The 23,135-nt window shown below is 38.7% G+C and overlaps 1 protein-coding gene across 1 annotated transcript in view; it reads left to right on the top strand.

Moving 5' to 3' along the window:
• Positions 1–17,351: 17,351 nt before the first annotated feature.
• Positions 17,352–23,135, top strand: part of LOC141392215 (protein dissatisfaction-like) — an 85,998-nt gene continuing 80,214 nt past the window's right edge. Inside the window, exon 1 of the mRNA XM_073965169.1 lies at positions 17,352–17,367. Coding sequence (XP_073821270.1) covers positions 17,352–17,367 — 16 coding nt within the window. The remainder of the gene's footprint in view (positions 17,368–23,135) is intronic.

Genomic DNA, 23,135 nt, shown 5'->3' with positions numbered 1-23,135 from the left:
AAGTAAAATGACAGAAGATTAAGTAGTTGTGATGTCTCCGAAACGGTGGAAATGAATCTTAACGCTTAGTAAAGTCTTGTGTGAGTAAGTGAATAATGTTAATATGTAAAAGATTGTAGAATATTAATTTAAACGAACCCGAGTTTCATTTGCTACAAATCGTATCGGGAATTATAACAACGCTACATGGAGTTACATGAAAAAATCATGAAAGTTAAAAATGTTGTGTAGCGTTACGTAAAGCTATTTTAAAGGTTTTTAGTTCATTTTATATGAAATATTGCCAGATAGTATATACATTCAATAGAGAGAGATAACAATATTTTAGATACAAGTTTGAAATTTGGATGTTTAGAATTGAAAATGAACCATATCATACCACGTTCGACATAGTCCCCATAAACAAGTTTTTAACCGAATTCTCCAACACAATTGAAGTAATAACTAAAAAGCTTTCAAATGAATATTACCCATATAAGTTTACATTTTGGTGAATCCCAGAATTTTCAACCGCATTAGCTCTTATTTTGGCATTTTGGGTTCTAACTCCCGCAGAGAATAGCTGATATAGCTCCATGTTTTCGCTTTCGAAAGATTTTCTGTAATTCGAAGCTGCTAATTTTTAAAAATATCGTCTGTAATATGGATTTTGGAAATCCTTTTGTTGGGAGAACCTACATGGGGAAATAGATCCACGTTCGAATACAGGGATTGCATTCGAGAATATTTCGAATAGAGATATACAGTGTTTTGATGTGGAGGGTTTAACAGTTCTGCCCGAACATAACTCCTTTTTTCATTAAAGTACATATCCACATATCACACGCTAACTTCACTTCCGTTAAAAAGTTCTGTATTATTGTAAGAAAATAATATTATTTTTTGTCATAACAAGTAAAAAAGTATCAGTCGGCTTTACCGACAGAGATATACCCTCAGCCTGTGCAAATTAAAACACTTTTTTCACAAAAAACTTATGTATTTAGGGGGTTTCTACATTTTGGTCGTATGAACCGACAAAAATGTTGATTAGGATTAAAGTTCAACATTTTTGCGGAAAACGTACTTAAAGGAAAGTATTGACCAAGTCGGTCACTCCCATCAAGAGTTATCGTGCGCACAATTTTTCTGAATATTTTTGAACTTATTTTTGAAGGAGTGGACCGATGTGGCTTATCTACGAACTCAAAGTAAGTTTGGAAACAATATTACGCAGGCCAAATTTTGGCCGGAATCGGCATTTCCGTTCGAGAATTATCTTGCGCTTCCACCAATAAACATGGTGTCATAGGGTTTGTTTTGCAACTTTCAGGCTATTTTTTCAGGAAGTATGGACTTGCCCTTGAGGAAACTTTTACCTTCGTATAGGGGACAGTGAATACAAGATGTTACAATAAAAACCGAGGCAATTCGAGAGCAGGTCCTAAACTGAACTTTTCCGAAATTTTGTGTGGGAGGTACTCGAAGGAGTTTACCGATTGGGTCCATATTGGAACCTCATCTAAGTCTGGTAGAAATTTCATAATGTGCAAAGTATGGACCAAGTCGGTTACTCCCTTCATAACTCTTACGCACAAATTTTCCGAACATTTTCGAACTTTTGTGGGGGAGGTACCGGAAGGAGTGGACCGATATAATCCATATTTAAACATGAACTAAGTTTGGACAAAATATTACGAAAGCCAAATTTTGGACCGAATTGGCAGCTCCGTTCGAGAGTTATCTTGCGCTCCAACAACTACACACGGTGCCATAGGGTTTTTGTAACTTTCAGGCTATTTTCTCAGGAAGTATGGACTTGCCCCTAATGAAACTTACAGCGTCGTATAGAGGACAGCGAATACAACTTGCGTAAACAAAAATCAAAGCGATTCGAGACCAGGTCCTAAACTGAACTTTTCCGAAATTTTGTGTGGGAGGTACCCGAAAAAGTGGACCGATTGAGTCCATATTGGAACCTCATCTAAGTTTGGTAGAAATTACACGATGTGCAAAGTATGGACTAAATCGGTTATTCCCAGCAAGAGTTATCGTGCGCACAAGTTTTGCGACAATTTTTGAACATTTGTGGGGGAGGTACCTGATAACTTATATCAAAATAACTTATATCAAATTAAATTAGATTGAATTTGCAAGGTAATTATAGATTTTAAGTTACTTTAGACCGATTTGGGTTCAACCATTAGAGTATAATTGACCACTTCTAATATTTCGAGGCGTTCCACCTTATTACCTTTTCACTGGCACTGATCGTATGGAATTTTCTCACTAGGTCTTGGATTTTCGGGACACATTCACTGTATTTGAAGGTTAGGTGAATTCCGGCTCAACCAAAACGCCAAGGGCTGGAACTTCGATCACCGATCATGTGAAGAATCAATTTTCCCGCACAAAATTTGTTGGTTTATTCACTTTCAGAGCGCTTCGTGTGCAATGACATTATTTGTCTTGCGGCGGACAGACATACACTGGTTTGATGTGAAGACAATAAGCACAGCTGAGAGAGATCGAATGTTGGATTACAGGCATAAACACCAATAACTAGGGCAACTTTCCTCCCTCTTCCTGCTAAACGTGCGTCCCTTAGGCACAAAAACGACCTAGTTTACAACCAATGTACAGAAATGTTTTTTTTTTATAATAGGAACGATGTGGGAAATAACCAAGATAATTACCAAATGTATGAAATTCAAAAAAATGAAAAAGGTAAACAGGGTAACCGGTGGAAAATGAAATTCCCCTTGCAGGTTATGGTTATGTAGTAGAATATGGCGGCAAGGTTCTTCAATCAATATATCCAACTAAATAATATGAAAGATATTGATTTTGACACTGGTTCACCGGGAATAAATCAAAAATTCACTTACTGGTTGTAATGAAACGGGAAAAACCCCAAAGAACTATGATATTCATGAAAGTTAATCGACTTTGTTAATTATTAGTCCGCGAATGTTAATCGTTTTAAAGAACGTTAAGGAGAATTATTCAATTCAGTAAAGGAAAATAGATCTAGAATTTCTTAGCACTGTTAAATGTTGACTCTAGGGCTTTCAGCTAACAAAATGGACGATGGGTTTTCGTGTTGCTAACAAGAAGTCTTGGCATGGTGGTCTCCTGACATTTTATTTCCAATAATTGGCATAACAATAAAATGCAATAAAACGTCAACTAGCTGATACATAGTACCTTGGCCATACAAGAAAGTGAAAAACAGAGGTCGCTTGAATGATAGCAGTTACCAAACGGAAATTTGAATTTACTACCACAAGTTTAAATATACAGTTTGGCCAACGCAAGCGCCATTACATATTCATTTCAGTGGGTTATCGTACACCTGTTGGGCCAGTATGCCAGGAAGCATGGACTTGTCCACGGAAAACATGATTCGGCTGTAAACAGGACCACAAAGAACATCATCGGTATAAATTTCCAAAGGATCTCCGAACAGAACCTAAACTGCACTTTACACAAATGTTGAACTTTTGTGGGGGAGGTATCCTTAGAAGAGGACCAATATGGGCCATTTTAGAAATTAAACTAAGATTGGTCAAAATATGACGAAGGCCAACTTTTGGACCAAATCGGTTTATCAGTTCGAGAGTTATTGTGCTCTCCAGCTTCTACATATGTTGCCATAGGGGTTTTTTACAACTTTCGGGCTGTTTTGTACCGCTTGTACCGTCTTAATTGAGACAGCGATTGTAAGTTGCTTCAACAGAAATCAAAGTTAGTCAAAAGCAGGTCTTAAAGTGAACTTATTCGAGGTAACCGAAGGAATAGACAAATATAGTCCATATTCAAACCTGAATTATATCTGGTAGATATATTAGGATGCATAAAGTAGGGACCAAATCGGTCCTTCCCTTCAGGAGTAATCGTGCGCACAATTTCTCCGAACATTTTGGAACTTTTGTGGGGGAGGTACCTGAAGGAGTGAACCGATATGGCTTATCTTCGAACTTAAATTAAGTTTGGACAAAATATTTTGAAGGCCTAAGTTTGGATCGCATTGGCAGATCCGTTCGAGAGTAATCTTGCGCTCCAACCACTACACACGGTGTCATAGGGGTTTTTTGAACCTTTCAGGCTATTTTCTCAGTAAGTATGGTTTTGCCCCTAATGAAACTTGTGCCGCCGTATGGGGGCGGTAAATACAAGTTGTTACAACAAAAATCAAAACGATTCGAGAGCAGGTTCTAAACTGAACTTTCCCGAAGGCGTGGACTGATTGAGTCCATATTGGAACCTTCAAGAATTATCGTGCGAAAAAAAATTCCGAACATTTTCGAACTTTTGTGAGGGAGGTACCAGAAAGAGTGGACCGATATAACCCATCTTCGAACTTAAACTAAGTTTGGACAAAATATTACGAATGCCAAATTTTGGACCAAATCGGTTCATCTGTTCGAAAGTTATCGTGCGCACCAACCAGCCAGACAGACAGACGGACGGACATAGCTAAGTCAACTCCAAATTGTCTGAAACACATTTCGTCCAAACATACTTGGGGTCTAAAACCATTATTTCGATGAGGCACATTTTGCCCGTATGAAAGTGTATAAATGCTGAGGGTATAATTACGGATTAATCTATAGTGTAGTACTTTGTTGGAGCCTAAATACCCGATAACGCCTGTTTTTTTACGAGCCAAAATTCCCCCCACGCCTCCTTTTTAAATCTATACATATAAAAGAGCTTAGTGAGTGAGTGACTGACATATCATCGCCCAGACGAAAACGCTGAAGCTAGAAATCTGAAATTTTGACTGTGGTTTGCTGTCGGCGCGTAGGGGTGAAATAAGGCTGGGATTTTGGAAATTCAACCTAAAAGGGTACGAAAAGTACTAAAGTACTACTTTGTATTAGGCAAACGGGAAGAGCTAGAATTCTGAAATTTAGAATTAGGGTCACTGATGGAGAGTTAGAAAGATGCACCAAAGGGTTTTTTGGAATTTCGACCTATAAGTGTACGATAAGTACTAAAAGTTAACAAATTTAGTACCAATTGTATATTTTGAACGGATGTCGCTAAAATGTTGGGAAATGGTGTTATTACAAGGAAATGGTTTTGGAAGTTCGTACTTATGTGTGCGAGAAGTACTAAATGGTACTAAATTTGGTACAATTTGGATTTGGGTGAACGGATAGAGCTGACAACCTGAAGTTTGGAATTTAGATTACCGTTGAAGTGTAGCATTGAGATATGGGGGTAGTTTTGGAAATTCATACTTATGTGTACGAAAAGTACTAAATGATGCTAAAATTGGTACAATTTGGATTTGGTTGAACGGATGGGGCTGGAATTTTGAAAAGTGGAATTAAGATTACTGTTGGACTGTAGGATTGAGTTAGCCTTGGAAATTCGTACTTATGGGTACGAAAAGTTTGGGTGAACGGATAAAGCTGGAATCCTGAAATTTGGAATTAAGATTACTTATGGAGTGCAGGATTGGAAATTCGTAATTATGGGTACGAAAAGTACTAAATAGTGCTATATTTGGTTCAATTTGGATTTGGGTGAATCCTTAAAAATTCTGAATTACTGTTGGAGATAGTAATTGAAATTCGTACTTTTATATGAAAAGTATTAATTGTATTATGAATAGAGCTGGAATTCGGAAATTTGTTATTATAGCCGCTGTTGGTGTGTAAGGTTGAGATATGAATGTGGTTGTGGATATACGTACAACAAGTGTACGAAAATTACTAAATGGTCATGAAAGCAATTAAAGGAAACTGACACAGAATTTGGTTAAAATTGTTACTGTGTAAAGGGGAAGAGCTGAAATTGTGAAATTCGGTATTAGTTTAGCAGTTGGCGTTTATAGAGGAGATAGCGAGAAAGTTTTGAAAATTATATATACGAAAAATACTAAATCGCGGTTTGGATATAGTTTGTTTTCTATATACGGAAGTAATTTTTGAAACTTATACATATTATAAGTTGTAAATTTGGTACCAGTTTGGTGTTGCATGAAGGGATATAAATGGAATTTTAAATTGTTGTATAAGAGTTTGTGTTGGTGTTTAGATAAGAATTTTTTGAAATGCATACAAATTCTGAAATTGGGCTCGCTGGTTTATTGAGAAATAGGAAATGTACTAAATGGTAATAAATTTGAGCTCCCGATCAAGAAAAACTGTATATTTATAAATTTCCTTCAATGGTGAGTTTCAAAGGTTCATCAGCCATGAGAAACTAAAACATATAAGTCTCAATAAGTGGGAGAATTCGACTTAACCATTTTTTTAACTTTTATAATTAGATCGCTAAACCTAAACAGCATCAATGGGCAAAAAAATCCACCAGTTCGTAAGAGAAAAGAAAGATTACAGACAAAATCTGTTGGTAAATTTAAAATCCTCCTCGGTTTAATAATGTACCGAAGAAGTGAGGTAGAAAATACCTATTTTTAATTGTTAAGCATAAAGTCCATAAAAAGTTGTCATTAAAACTCATTACGACGGGTCAGCAACGCGGACCGGGGTCTGCTAGTGTAGAAATATTTTTTAGACATTGACATACATATGTCCAGACATCGCTTAATGTGAGCACCTAACATAGGGTCCACCTTAAAGTGCTTTTATACGGGGAGAATACAATGCACAGTGCTCCCACTTGTATGGGAAGGTGCGTTGGATCAATCTGATTTTTTCAGAATATGCTAAATATAAGTAAAATATACTTTAGCCAAAAAATATCATCAATATGGGTCCAGTTTTTCCTATAGTCCCCATGTACCGGTACCACCCGATTTCAGGTATTTTGAAGCTTTTATCTACATTTTCGGCCCTAATTGGCTGTAGTTTGGCATATTGAGAACCACAAATGTCAAAAACCTTCTGCGCCAAAAAATGCGGTCTTAGTTCCAGATTCGGTATAGCCCTCATATTACGGAACCTCCCGATTCCAGGCATTTTGAAGATTTTTATCAATATTTTCGGCCCGAATTGGTTGGAATTTGTCATTTGGAGTTCTCAATGATCAAAAACCTTCTGCGCCAAAAATTGTGGTCTTAGCTCCAGGTTTCGGTATAGCCCTCATATTACGGTACCTCCCTATTTCAGGTATTTTGAACTTTTTATTTACATTTTCGGTTCGAATTGGTTGTAATTTGTTATTTGGCGACCGAACTTTATATTTTTACTGCACTCATAAGTAGATACCAAAACAACAAGTAAAAAAAGTATCAGCTTTGCCGACAGTGATATACCCTCAGCCTGTGAATTAAAATACTTTTTTTCTCGAAAAAAAACATATGTATTTAGGGGAGTTTCAAAATTTTGGGCGTATGAACTTACCGACAAAAATGTGGACTAGGATAATACTCAAAGGTTCGAGAGTGGCCATGCGCTCCAGCCACTACATATGGTGACATAGGGATTTTTTACACTTTTCGGACTGTTTTCTCAAGAAGTATGGACTTGCCACTGACAAAGATTTTACCGCCGTAATGGAGACTGCGAATGCAAGTTGCTTCAACAAAAATCAAAGTGATTCGAGAGCACGTATTAAAGTGAATTTATCCGAAATTTTGTGTGGGAGATACCCGAAGGAGTGGACAAATAAGTCCATATTTGGACATGATCTATATCTGGTAGATATATTACGATTTGTAACGTATGGGCCAAATCGGCCGCTCCCTTCAAGGGTTATCGTGCGCACAATTTATCCGAACATTTTTGAACTTTTGTGGGGAGGTGCCTGAAGAAGTGAACCGATATGGCTTATCTTTGAACTTAAACTATATTTTCACAAAATATTACGAAGGCCAAATTACAGACCGAATCGGCAGATCCTTTCGAGAGTTATCCTGAGCTTCAACAACTACACACGGTGTCACAATGGTTTTGTACCTTTCAGGCTATTTTCTCAGGAAGTATGGACCTGCCCCTTATGAAACTTGTACCGTTGTATGGGGGAAATGAATAAAAGTTGCTACAACAAAAAACGAAGCGATTCAAGAACAGGTCCTAAACTGAACTTCTCCGAAATTTTGTGTAGAAGGTACCCGAAGGAGTGAACCGATTGAGTCCATATTGGAACGTCATCTAAGTCTAGTAGAAATTTCACGATGTGCAAAGTATGGACCACATCGGTTACTCCGTTCAAGAGTAATCAGGCCCACAAATTTTTCGAACATTTTCAAACTTTTGTATGAGAGGTACCGGAAGGAGTGGACCGATATAACCCATCTTCGAACTTAAACTAAGTTTGGACGAAATATTGCGAAAGCCAAATTTTGGACCGAATCGGTTGATCCGTTAGAGAATTATCGTGCGCTCCAGCCAGCCAGACAGACGGACGGACATTGCTCAATCGACTCTAAATTGTCTAAAACACATTTCGTCCAAACATACTTGGGGTCTAAAACCATTATTTCGATGAGGCACATTTCGTTAGCATAAATGCTGAGGGTATAAAAATGTCTAAATCTTTAAAGAAAAAAAGTAAAACATACAATTAAAACACAAAACAATGAAGAAACTGAGAATACAGTAATACGGCATATTCACAGTATTTTTAATGTCACACACGGAAGTGCAAATATACGCAGCTGGACCCAATTTTTTGTAAACTTAACACTATTTCGAACATTATTCAAAAAATTTGGAGAGTGGCGAAAGATACTTGCCTTGTAAGAAGTCACAACCTTACTGATGTTTTTAAAGTTTGTGAGAGATTATACGTAAATGTCAACTTTTTCTGTTTTGATAAATACCGTTATAAATTACAAAAACAGTGCTTGAATATGATATGTTGGGAGACAATTTGCTGAATTGTCGCAGAGATTGCTGATATCGAATTTTCGATTTTTGTCGCATGTTGGGACCAGTGTGCAATGCGTCTACCAATGGCCTCTCATTGCAGTGCGTGTTTCAATTCACTCACACGCATTTGGATGTAATCACCACCTTGGTTAGGAACAGAACCTATCTGACACTTCTGCTTTCTGTGGGTCAGACATCCAGTTGATAATGTAATGTTGTCCTTAGAAGACCTGTTAAATGTCATCTCTCCATTGAAGGACTATTTAAGGTCTTCTATCCAGCCAGCGCGATGTACCAGAATATAGCCTGCAGTCAAGCTAAGACTAGAAACCCTAAAAATGTAACAGCGAAAAACATACAGCACGGGACCACCAACAATTAACATGCTATCCTCACGGACTGCACAGAGGATACACAGGGAACGCGGCAACAGAAAACACAACAAAAACAATTGACGAAGCTCCCACATGAGTAGCTGACACGATATCCACAGGAGAACAAAATCGTCGCTCCAACTCTCCTCCACCCCCACCTGCAATGATGATTATGTGAGCGCCAAATATGACCTGTCAGAAAGTGTCACGTATATGACATAGTTTTACGACGTATAATACAAAATCAATAGACCTTTGACAAACGTAAAATTACAGAAGTTTGGTTACATTCAGATGAACTGTTGGAAAGGAGGAAAATTCGCATTAGTCTAATCCAGAAAATTACACCGAAAGATCTCTAAGATGCAAACTTATGAAGACATGGACGTCAAGAGGGCATCACGACCAACGGTCCCCAAGAAAGCGGAACTGTGCCGTTGCACTCAGTATAGGCCTGTAGTAGATGACAAAGAAGGAAATTGGCCTGAAGCTTCCAGAACCTGCCAATTTTCACAATTTTGTATACTCCCAGCATTAAAGCTAACGAGGGTATATACATTTTCATACGGACAAAATGTGCCTCATCGAAATAATGGTTTTAGAGCTCAAGTATGTTTGGACAAAATCCGTTTCAGACAATTTGGATTTTGATTTAGCCATGTCCGTCCGTCTGTTTGGCTGAACTGCAGGATTACTCTTGAACGAATCAACCGATTCGGTCCAATATTAAGCTTTGGTAATATTTTGTCCAAACTTAGTTTAAGTACGAAAATGGGTTATATCGGTCCAATCATTCAGGTACCTCCGCCACAAAAGTTCGAAAATGTTCGGAAAATTAACTCCCACACAAAGTTTCGAATAAGTACACTTTAAGACCTGCTCTCGAATAACTTTAATTTTTTGTTGAAGCAACTTGCATTCGCTGCCTCCTAAAATGGTATGCACGATATTTCTTGAACGGGGCAACCAATTGGGTCCAAACTTTGGATCTCCTAATATTTTGTCCAAATTTAATTACCGGAACATAAGAAGGATTGGGAACATCTATGAAACGATTATTGACGAACTCTCTGAAATTAGGTCAATTAGTTTTCCTATGAATATGCGGCGTTCAGAGGTGATAAAGTCGGGCGTACTGATGGTGGAGACGATTATTGGGAGATGCTCTGATGCTCTCAAAGAGAAACGACGATTTGCCAGGTGACGTCATTTGTCACAACAGGTGATGTTTACTTATATATGGCGACCAGTGACACTCTGCGCTAATTCTGGTAGGGGCGTTATCATTAAAGTGCAAAACTCAGATTTATCAATATAATCATCCCGCGATATACTCCTCCGGTCATAGTCTAGAACCGAATGGCGCCACTCATGATTAGCATTGGAGTTGTGCCAAAGGAACTATATGGAACTATCTAGTTCACTTCACAGTTCCAATGGTCCACATTTTTTCTTTAAACAAACTGCGTATACTTAATATCACATGTTACATTTCATGATGTTACTCATTCAATTCAATTCATTTATTCTTCCAAAAATGATGTTACTCATACGTTTTGGAACTAGTACAAGAAACTAGGAACTATATTATCCAACTCTAATTAGCATTAAAGTTCTCGGAGGACCAGTATGTTTCGACAATCATAAAGCACGCTAATAGTGGGTCAATAACCTGGAGTATTAATCAGCGGGATGTAGGTAGTACCACTCCTGGCACTCACCCCATACATTCCACGTGCGGGAAATTAGATCCAGACTCAAGAGAAATAAGTCTGTATTGCAAAGACTGGAGCAACAGGAAAGCAAGTCGCCCACTTCCACTTCCGGTGCGATCCTTCCTCAATATATGAAGTCCACTATATCCTCGACCTAATCTCGGAGTTCATTGCAATTAAATTAAGCGACTGGTGTTTATAACGAGGGTATATCAGCAAAAATTTCTAAAATCGTCTTTTCCATTTCAAAAAAATCAAAACAAATTTTGATACTACATCTATGAGTTTTGGTACATAGATTAAGAAAAAAATCGTCATTCCAAATCGGGTTTCGTTACCAACTTTGATCGTATATATACACTTTCATACGGGCAAAATGTGCCTCATCGAAATAATGGTTTTAGACCCCAAGTATGTTTGGACGAAATGTGTTTCAGACAATTTGGAGTCGATTGAGCCATGTCCGTCCGTCTGCCTGGCTGGCTGGAGCGCACGATAACTCTCGAACGGATGAACCGATTCGGTTCAAATTTTGGCTTTCGTAATATTTTGCCCAAACTTAGTTTAAGTTCAAAGATGGGCTATATCGGTCCACTCCTTCCGGTACCTCCCCCACAAAATATCGAAAATATTCGGAAAATTTGTGCGCACGACAACTCTTGAAGGGAGAAACCGATTTAGTCCATACTTTGCCTATCGTAAAATGTGTACCAGACTTAGATAATGTTTTAAAATAGACTCAATCGGCCCACTCCTTCGGGTACCTCCCACACAAAATTTCGGAAAAGTTGAGTTTAGGGCCATCTTTCGAACCGCTCTGATTTTTGTTTTAGCAACTTGTATTCACTGCCGTCCATACAACGGTACAAGTTTCATTAGGGGCAAGTCCATACTTCCCGAGAAAATAGCCTGAAAGTTGCAAAAAACACCCTATGACACCGTGTGAGGTGGTTGGAGCGCATCTGCCGATTCGGTCCAAAATTTGGCCTTAGTAATATTTTGCCCAATCATAGTTTAAGTTTGAATATAAGCCATATCGGTCCACTTCTTCAGGTACCTCCCCCACAAAAGTTCAAAAATGTTCGTAAAATTTGTTCATACGGTAACTCTTGAAGGGAGTGGCCGAATTGGTCCATACTTTACACATCCTAATATATCTACTAGATATAGATCAGGTCCACTCCATCCGGTACCTCCCACACAAAATTTCGGATAAGTTCACTTTAAGACCTGCTATCGAATCACTTTGATTTTTGTTGAAGCAGCTTGCATTCGCTGCCTCAATTACGATGGTAAACGTTTTTTTCAGGGGCAAGTCCATACTTCTTGAGCAAACATCCGGAAGGGTGTAAAAACCCCCTATGGCACCATATGTAGTGGCTGGACATCCACTTCCATAATGGTCAATGTAGATCTATTCCTAGTATCTCCTCTATTTTAGTATCTCCTCCGCAAAACTTTTGATCTCTAATCCTAATGAACATTTTTGTCAGTTCAAATTCCCAAAAATTTTAAAACCCCCTAAATACATAGGTTTTTTGGGAAAAAATTGTTTCAATATATACAGGCTGAGGGTATATCTCTGTCGGCAAAGCCGACTGATACTTTTTTACTGGTTTTTTTAAAAATGCATAATTTCACTTAAGGACAAGACTATTAGGTTCTTAATGATCCCACAAAAATATATGCTGATCGGTTTATTCGTTTTCGAGCTACAGTAGAGACTGAAAACTGCTTTAATAAAAACAATGCTTCGTAGGGGATGAAAGATACCAAGGAACGCTCCTGACCGGCTTTAAAATGGCAAAGCCCAGGATTTATCTTGGTCCTTCTCGCATCTTAAGTGGACACTGACCTCCCAGTGGTGTCACCTGGGTAGCTACCTTTAACACCCGTTAAAGGTAGTGAGCTAATATGTGCCGCGTATCGGGTTTACACTGAAAGAAAAAGTTACGTAATATGAATGAAATCCTACGTTGTATCAATGAAATTTGTCATTGATTTTGAACCAACGTAGAGCTTCATTGAATAAATGAAAAAGTTTCATTGAAGTAAAATAAACGAAATTGTTCATTAATGCAATGAAACTTTTTCGTTAATGCAATGAAACTCCTTCATGGATGCAATGAAACTTTTCCGTTAATGCAATGAAACTTTTTCATTAAAGCAATTAAATTCCTTCATTGATGCAATGCAACCTTTTCATTAATGTAATGAAATACTTTCATTGTGGTAATGACACTTCTTCATTTATGCAATGAAACCTTACGTTGGTTCAAAATCAATGACAAACTTCATTGATACAACGTAGGATTTCATTCATGTTATGAAATCATTTCATACTCACGTAATGAACAAAAATGAAGTCAATGCTAAATATGTTTATTTCATTTTATTGAATTAGAGGGGAGTATCACAGTTCGTCAGACATAACCATCGTGTCACCTGGTCTGACAAATGACGTTACCTGGCAACTCGTCATTTCCCTTGGATCAGACGATCTCCCCATAATTGTCTCCATTAGCAGACCACCCAATTTCATCACCTCTGAACGCCGCACGTTCGTCAAACATAGGAAAGCTGATTGGCCCAGTTTCAGAGAGTTTACCAATCACCGTTTCAGAGAACTGCCCAATCTTTCTGATATTCGGGTAGCAGAAAGGACGTTCCGAGACATCATCACTGATGCAGCCGTTCGCCATATCCCTGCTGGTCGAATACTCGAAGTAAGACCAAACTTCCCAGCAGAGGCGACGGGATTAGCAAATGAGCGTGATGAACTTCGTCGAGTCAACCCCAATGGCTCCAGAGTCGGCGAACATAGGCGGTACAAGTGGTTAAATCATCTGAAGAGTTGCAACATTGGAGCCGGAATAAGTTAATTGTGGGCAACGGTTAAGTCACTCTCGTACACTGGAAGGATGAAAGATAGGACCTTAGTCACGTTTGGCGACGTTACGTTGACTGACCCGAAAAGGTGCGGAAGTTATTACAATCGACAGTTATTCGTGCACCCCGAGAGTGACAGGATGAAGAGTAAAGTATTACGTCGCACCAGATCTCTTCCTGCCGAGGATGAACCACCACAGTTTACAATGGATGATGTTGCGAATGCCATCAGGAAAGCTAAATCATCCAAAGCGTTGGGCCCTGATGGAGTCTCCATGGTAATGCTGAAGCAGCTGGATGGGACGGGAGTGGAGTATCTCACTAAAGTTCTCAACCTGTCGCTAGCCACACTCATTGTTTTTGAAGTCTGGAAAATGGGCAGGGTGGTCCCGCTACGTAAGCCAGGCAAGGATGCCAGCTAAAGTGAATCGTATAGGCCGATTTCGCTTTTGTCGCCCGTAGCAAAGAACCTTGAGGCCTTAGTCCTCCCCAGTATCAGGAATAGCTACCAGCATGGATTCCGTAAGCAGCACACCACGGCAACAGCGCTCCACGCTATCTCCACATATATTTGTCAAGGACTCAACCAGAGACCGCCTTGTGATAGAACAGTGATGGTGGCGCTTGACTTATCAAAAGCCTTTGATACTGTCAGGCACTCCACGCTGTTTGAGGACATTGAGCAGACAACCCTCCGACCAAGCTTGAAACGTTGGATAGCCAACTATTTGTGTGGACGCCAGTCGTACATGGAATTCAGGAACAAGAAATCCAAACCCCGTAGAGTAAAACAGGTTGTTCCCCAAGGTCAAGCCGGCCAAGCTTGAAACGTTGGATAGCCAACCATTTGTGTGGACGCTAGTCGTACGAGGAATTCAGGAACAAGAAATCCAGACCCCGTAGAGTGAAACAGGGAGTTCCCCAAGGTTAGGTGATATCTCTGGAACTGTTTAACCTCTACCTCTCCTGTATTCCGCCCTCTCCAGACGGCATCGAGATCGTAACGTATGTGGGTGATTGCACGACCCTGATGGCATCTGTAAGATACTGAACTCCTATTTAACCGATCTTACAACCTTTTTCCATGCAAGGAATATGCAGATTTCCGCCACAAAATCTACAGCCACTCTGTTCACCACATGGACAGCGCAGTTTGGAAGAGAATTGAATCGGTCGACGGTAGCAGAATTCCGACCATAAACTGCCCCAAAATTTTGAGGGTCACCATCGAAACTACTTTCAAGTTGTCCGCGCACGCGACAAACTGAAGAGCAGGAACAAGGTCCTCAAGTCCTTAGCCTCGGAGTACATCCCCCATCTATCGCGGCTGAGGAGCGTCAGATGCGCTCGGGATATTGCAGTCGCCTAAATTCTTATTTGGCGGAAATCGATCGCGCCGCGCAAGACATCTGCTCAGTATACGGCATGGGCCCGTACGACACAAAATACCTTTTCAACCGCCCCGCCAAACCTACTTATCTAACTCCAGTGGATCTGTGGTTACATCCCATCGAAGCAGCCACTTTCCTTGAACTGGAGATACACATACAAACATAATAATAAACACTGTTACAACAACAAGCTTTTCTTAGTATGTATCATTATTCAAATAATCCAAGTATTCCTCTTGAAGTGACTGATTGGGTCACAGATATAAAAGTGTAAATCAGGAAGTGAATGAGAAGTTGATCATCTCTTTTACTTGGTTCCCATTAACATCAGTGAGCTAGTCATGACTTTGTTTGAGGTTTGCTTGAAAGAATACTAAATTCGTTATGTTTAAAGTTATTAAGGACCTGTAGGCACGCTTCTCCAGATTCCGGTTATCCTAGTTTTGATTCTTTCTTTCATAGAAAACCCTGATGATTCCTGGTCTTATTTAAAATCACCTGAAACCACTGTACCTTAATGATAATCTATTATTGCCCTCCTCAATATTGGTGTGCTGGCGTCTGCCTGTTTGTTTTAAGCCTTCCTTCCCAACGAGTTTGGGGGGTGTGGGGGACAGATAACATCCAAAGTGAAATGACATTTACTCTAGCTTTTGCTTGCTTCTTCTGTATGCTTGACATTTTGTGGTGAATTTCTGTCTAAAAGCCATCATTTTCAACAAAGTCGTTAAGGGTATATGTGAGTGCGAGTATGTGTGTGTGTGCTTGAATTTGGTGTCTGTATTAAAAACACAGCCATGATTTTCATTCTCTGTTCACAAGTCGCTTTGTTATTGTGGCTACAGCTCTTGAGATCAGAAGAGAGGTTATGTAAGTGCGGCCGGAAGTTTGATTTGTTGTAATCGGTTTTTGGTGGCAGAGCGAAAAAAAAGACAGTCTGTGTGGGGGTGTAAATATGTGTGTGTGCGAGGATATTGGTGTGTGAGTTTTGCAAAAAAAAAGAAGGCGTTTTCCGGTTGGCTGAATGAAGCAAGGAGAATCCTCACATACACATGAATAGCTTGTAAGGCTTGCAGTAGCAGCAGCAAAGAAGAAAAAAACAACTGCAAAGGTCGTAAAGTTGTTAAGGGTGCGCTTTGCTAACTGCTGACTGTCGTCGCATGGGTGGGATTTTTGTGGAAAAAGTTAAGGGATTTTGACCCTCCACCCCGATCTCTCTCTTACGCGGTTCACTCATCAATGTATTTAGTGGCTTTTGGAAAATTGTCGACTTTTTTGTTTATTTTTTTCGTGATTTTGAATTCCGTTGAATAGCTGAGATGCCGTGTGTCCCTGTGTGTGCTGCCCTCTTGTAGTCTGTTGTGGTTGTAGTGGTGGTGATGGTGTTGCTTACTAACATTGTTGCAAAGCTGTTGGTAATTGGATTGGGTGGCTTTGGTTAGTTAGTGAGCCAAGATAGGTGGTGGTTTCCACACTGGATGAGGGTGGTGTGGGTTTGGCTTTATATCAAATTTGTTGTTGTTGTTTCCTTCGTAACTAATTTCAAAGATCTATCCAACATCCAAGTTTTCATCCTTGTTGTTGTTTTTTCTGCTCTACTTCTGCTGTCAAATAGTCGCTTAGCAGGCAGCATTGTTTGGCCAAAGCCATCTAGCCACTCCGTCAGCCAACATCTCAACGTGGTAGTCCTCTTCATCACCGACTGTGGACCATTTAGTCAGTGAGTGAATGAGCTTTGCAAAACAACAAAACGATTGAAAGAAACACACATTTGAAACGGATATTCAAAAAAAAAAATTGTTCTTCTCCGGTTTGGCACTGTTTCGGAATCTGTGACGGTTGCAGGTTCCATCGAAGTCTGTTGTTATTTGCAAATCGTAACGTTAACATCGAAAATCGGATAAAAAAATTAACTTCTCCGCGGGATTTGATGTGCAACAAAGTTAAAAATTTAAGAGAAAAAATCAAAGAAGTGAAAAAATTCCTAAAAAATTATACAAAAAATATTTTTAAAAATTAAACAAAAAATCTGGAATTAATAAAAAATAATAGTTTTAAAATTTTGAAAAATTTGGAAAAATAAATATAAATTATTGATTGTGAAAAAAATTGTCCAAGTGTTGCAGAAATTGTTAAACCTAAAGTATAAAATTGAACAAAAAATCATACATCCTGGATACCCTAAGTTTTAAATATTTCCATCAGCGAAAGATGGGCACCGGAAGTGGTAGGTATTGGCAGAACAAAAATAACTGCCGTCGGGATTTTTTATACGTTCAAAGAATTTTTTGTGAAAAGTTTTATGGGAGCTACGGAGGAAATAACAACTATTCCTCCCGGAAATATCCTAAACATAGCAACATAGTGGCGCAAAGATTTTTTAACGAATATGACGAAGCGTGAAAATATTATTATAAAACGCTTTCTTATTATTAGCTGACCTTGTTTGCTATCCATTTTGTTTCTGAAAGACATTTTTCCTGCAAATATTTACAAGTTTTCTGTGAAGAATTGACAATAATTTGTGTTAACAGACAAAATTCAGAAACTTTTTTTTACAAATCTTACCAAATATCGGGTAACCAGTCAAGGCTGATATTGTCCATCCCGACGGACTACAACGTAACGCTCAAACACATGGCCATGTCGTGATAAACTTTCTTTTCTGCCGGCTGAACTGGACAGTTCAAAATTGGGAAGCCAATTTAGCATGCTCTCCTTGCATAGTGAATGAATGCTTGAGTTCGATTCCCATGCGAGACAAAAGCAATTACTGGCATGCATTTGTCGGTCTGTAAAAATTCTCTACCAGATGTGTCGTGAGCAGAATTTAAACAATATTTAGGAAATAACGCCCCGTTCTATACCCTTAGCTTTTAGAGTATATACACTTTCAAACGACCAAAAATGTGCCTCATCGAAATAACGGTTTTAGACGCCAAGTATGTTTGGACGAAATTCGTTTCAGACAATTTGGAGTCGATTTAGCCATGTCCGTCCGTCTGTCTGACTGGTGCGCACGATAACTCTCGAACGGATCAACCTATTCAAACCAAATTTTGGGTATCGTAATATTTTGCCCAAACTTAGTTTAAGTTCGAAGATGGGCCATATCGGTGCATTCCCTCGGGTACCACCCGCACAAAAGTTCAAAATTTGTCTGTAAAATGGTGTGAACGATAACTCTCGAAGGGAGCAATCGATTTGGTCCAAATTTTGCACATCGTATTATTCGTTCCATAGCACACTGCAAAATATGAGCACTTTAGCGGAACTTTACTAATAACTTTTAAAGGAAAAGGTGTAGATTCCTAAAATTTTGCACAAATATTTATTTTATTAGTGGACAGTGTGGGGTTCAAATTGGGCCACATAGACCCGCGGTTTCCTGTAGCGCTCATGTAACGGTGGCTGCCGTTTTTACGTTTTACATTCATTTTTCAATCGATTTTGATGCAAATTGGTATATTGGGTTTTCAGCGGATAGAAAACTTATGTACAAAATATTTTCAATATAGGTTCGCGTTTTGGAATAGCCCCCACATGCCGGGTTCCCTCATATTGGGTATTTTAAAGGTTAAAGACAAAAATTGCAGCCGATTTTGATGCAAATGTAAATTTTAAGATGTTAGCGAATAAAAAACCTCCTCACACAAAAGCTGTCAACATAGGTCCACTTCTGGGTGAAGCCCCACAACCCTACACATCTATTAAGGAGTAAAATGTCAATATTTTTTTGTTTTCATTTGTATCTGCAATGTTTATTGGTCCATTCAGCAGATCTGCACCATTAATTTTGTTAATAATGTCTTTCAGATCAAGTTCAGGTCTGCACTGCATTACAATTTTTAACGTATTTTGGTATTTGCAACGCAGCATCTAAAAATGTTGCACTATATGTAAATCACCAACATTTAGAGGTCAAAACTACGAAAAATTGCGAGAGGTTTCTTAATTTTACAGAAATTATCATTGTTAGAATTAGTGAGTCCATTTCTTCAAAACACAGTCAACAATGGCGTTCATTGTCGCGTTTACCTTCCACTTTTGGAAAATGCAACTGAATGAAATACCCGAAGTCTTTTTAGAAAATCTTGAATATCTCCAAAGACCGCGCGATACCGCACCAGTTTTATAGCTTTGCGAACAGAGGAGAATCCAATATTTCAGATTATATATATCTTAACACGTGAATGTACGTAATTCACCTTTGAAATGACCACGGAAAATAAAAAAATACAATTTTGAAAACTTCAAAAAATTACTTCTTTCCGACTAAAATTGCACGAAAACAATAAGGGTTTTTTGCATTTTTTTTAAGTGTAAAATATCATAATTATTTTGTAAAATATTAAGAAAAATAAATCATGGCATACTGACTTACCATTTGTCCGCGCCACTCCATTTTTTTAATGAATCAAAAATACATTTCTTACAAAAAAAAAAAAATAAAAAACAAAAGTGCAACTTTAAGTGCATTTTTAAGTCGTTTCGTGAAGTAAATCGGCAAACTGAGTATGGACCATTTGCAGTGGAGTACTTAGCTAACGAATTCAATAAAAGTTTTATTAATTTCATGTACTTTGAAAATCCCTTAAAGTTCCACTAAACTTCCCAAATTTCGCACTGTGCATAGGTTCGAATATGGACTATACCGGTCCACTCCTTCGGATACCTCCCACACAAAATTCGCATAAAGTGAAGTTCAAGAGTTCCCCTCCGATCGTTTTGAATTTTTTTCAGTAACTTGTCCTTGCGGCTCCCTTTACGGTACATTTTTTTTCTTGCGCAAGTCCACACTTCCTGAGATATGTCCTGAAAGCTCCGCGAAACCCTGACGGCACCAACCAAAATGGCAAATCCACAATATAATTCTCGCACAGATTTTCTGATTGTTGCAAACTTTGCACAACGTATTATTTCATCCAGTCAATATGGACTGTATCCGTCCATTCCTTCTGATACCTCCCACACAAAATTCGGATAAAGTGAAATTTAAGAGCTCCTCTCGATACTTTTTTAATTTTTTTTCAGTAAGTTTTCCTTGCGGCTCCCTCTACGACGGTACAATTTGTTTCATGCGCAATGCCATACTGCCTGAGATATTGGCCTAAAAGTTACAAGAAACCCTGACGGCACCAACCAAAATGGCAAATCCGTATGATACTTCTCGCAGGAAGTTTCTGATTGGTGCAGACTTTGCACATCGTATTATTTCATCCAGTCATGTATCAGGTTGGTATATGGACTGTATCCGTCCACTCCTTCGGGTATCTCCCACACAAAATTCGGAAAAACTGAAGTTTAAGAGCTCCCCTCGGATCGTTTTGAATTTTTTTCAGTAAGTTTTCTTGCGGCTCCCTTTACGTCTGTACAATTTTTTTCTTGCGCAAGTCCATACTCCCTGAGATATTGTCCTAAAAGCTCCAAGAAATCTTGACTGCACCAACCAAAATGGCAAATCCGCATGATACTTCTCGCAGAGATTTTCTGATTTTTGCAAACTTTGCACATCGTATTATTTCATCCAGTCATACATCAGCTTGGAATATGGACTATATCGGTCCACTCCTTCGGGTACCTTCCACACAAAATTCGCATAAAGTAAAGTTTAAGAGCTCCCCTCGGATCGTGTTGAATTTTTTTCAGTAACTTGTCCTTGCGGCTCCCTTTACGACGGTACAATTTGTTTCATGCGCAAGACCGCACCTCCTGAGATATTGTCCTAAAAGCTCCAAGAAACCCTGACGGCACCAACCAAAATGGAAAATACGCAAGATAATTCTCGCAGGAAGTTTCTGATTGGTGCAGACTTTGCACATTGTATTATTTCATCCAGTCATGTATCAGGTTGGAATATGGACTGTATCCGTCCACTCCTTCGGATACCTCCCACACAAAATTCGCATAAAGTGAAGTTTAAGAGCTTCTTTAGCATAGTTTTGATTCTTTTTTCAGTAGGTTGTTCGACCGGCCTCATTTACAATGGTACATTTTTTTTCGGAGTAAGTGAAGTATTGAGATAATGGCATAATTATTGTGTTTGGTTTGGTTTTGTGTTTTTTTTTGGTTCCGTCAGCTGACTGATACTTTCCACTCCTTCCCACACAAAATTTCGGATAAATTCACTTAAAGACCTGCTCTCGAATCACTTTGATTTTTGTTGAAGCATTTTGAATTCGCGGCCTCAATTACGACAGTATAAGTTTTTACAGGGGCAAGTCCATACTTCTTGAGAAAACAGCCCGAAAGTTGTAAAAAACCCCTATGGCTCCATACGTAGTGGCTGGAGAGCTCGAACCGAATACTGCGTTCGTCCACACTTTGGATATTGTAATATTTCTTCGAATATTAGATGAAATTCGAAGGTGGTGCGTATAGGTCCACTCCTTTCGGTACCTCCCTCACAAAAATTCGAAAATATTCGCTAAAATGGTACGCGCGATATCTCATAGACGTAGTCTAAACTTTGGATCTCTAAATATTGTCGAAACTTAATTTATGTTCAAACTTGCATCTGCATCATTTGGGCATTTTTACCGAAGGTTTTCCTAGTGGCCCTTTTTACAGCGATATTGTGTTTTTCGTAGGCTAGTATGGTAAAAAAGCCCTATCTATCGATATCCCCGCAATTCCTTTTAGCTTTAATCCTATTCAAATTTTGGGCGTATGAACCGACAAAAATACATACTTTTTTTATTTTTGAAAAAATATATATGGGCTGAGAGTATATCTCTATCGGCAAAGCCGACTGATACTTGTTTACTTGTTTAAAAAATGTTTGCCCGATTTTTGGACAAAAAACTCTAAGTTTTTTAAATTTGTCACTCCGATTGAAACACATCGAAATATTCATCGGAGACCCCATAAAGTATATATATTCTTGATCAGGGTGAAATTCTAAGTCGATATAACAATGTCCGTCTGTCCGTCCGTCTGTTTAAATCAAGATATAGCTCGAAATTTTTAAGATAGAGCTTTGTAATTTGTTATATAAGTTTCTATTACTCCTTGGATGTTTGGTATTGTAAATGGGCTATATCGGTCCACGTTTTGATATAGAACGGTACCAGCCGATTTTTGGTATTTTGATGGTTTTAGCCTCATTATCACACCGAAATTGGCTAAAATTTGGTACTTAGTCTTCGTTGGGGGTATAAAACTTTCCCCCAGAAATTTGTTGGTATAGCTCCACGCCTTCATGTAGTCCCCATAGAACGGTACCACCAGATTTTCGGTATTTTTAAGGTTGTGGTCACAATAATCCACCGAAATGGCTGAAATTTGGTATTATGTCTTCAGTTGAGTTATAAAACTATTCATATGAAATTTGTCGGTATAGATCCACGGCTTCATATAGGCCCCATAGAACTGTACCTCCCGATTTTCGGTATTTTGAAGGTTGTGGACTCAATATTCCTCCGAAATTGTTGAGATTTTGGTATTTAGTTTTCATTTGGGTACACAACATTCCATATGAAATTTGTCGGTATAGTTTACGCCTTCATATTGCCCCCATAGAATGGCACATCCCAATTTTCGGTATTTTAAAGGTTGTGGCCTCATATTGACCCCATAGAACTGCACTTCCCGATTTGTGGTATTTTGAAGGTTGTTGCTTCAATATTCCACCGAAATGGCTGAAATTTTTCCGTACAGATCCACGCCTTCGTATAGCGCCCATAGAACGGTACTTTCCGAATTTCGGTATTTTGAAAGTTACCCACATTCTTTTAGTGAAATTTCTGGAATTTGGTATTTAGTCTTCTTCATAAACGAAAGGAAACTAATTGTTCAGATTTGCATTCTTGCTTAAGTCATATCTGGTAAATGACTAACGACCAAGTTCGATCTTATTCAAATGTGATTCTGAAATTTTTTTATTAGGTCGAACTTGGTCTTTAGTCTTTTATCAGATATGACTTCAGACCTTAAAGACCTCAGAATCACATTTGAATTAGGTCGAACTTGGCCCTTTAGTCATTTACCAGCTTC

The sequence above is a fragment of the Musca autumnalis genome, unplaced genomic scaffold (genome assembly GCF_047663935.1).
Source record: "Musca autumnalis isolate F117 unplaced genomic scaffold, ASM4766393v1 scaffold_2, whole genome shotgun sequence".
Classification (NCBI taxonomy): domain Eukaryota; kingdom Metazoa; phylum Arthropoda; class Insecta; order Diptera; family Muscidae; genus Musca; species Musca autumnalis.
The sequence above is the reverse complement of the archived record's forward strand: the minus strand, read 5'-3'. Positions and strand labels throughout refer to the sequence as shown.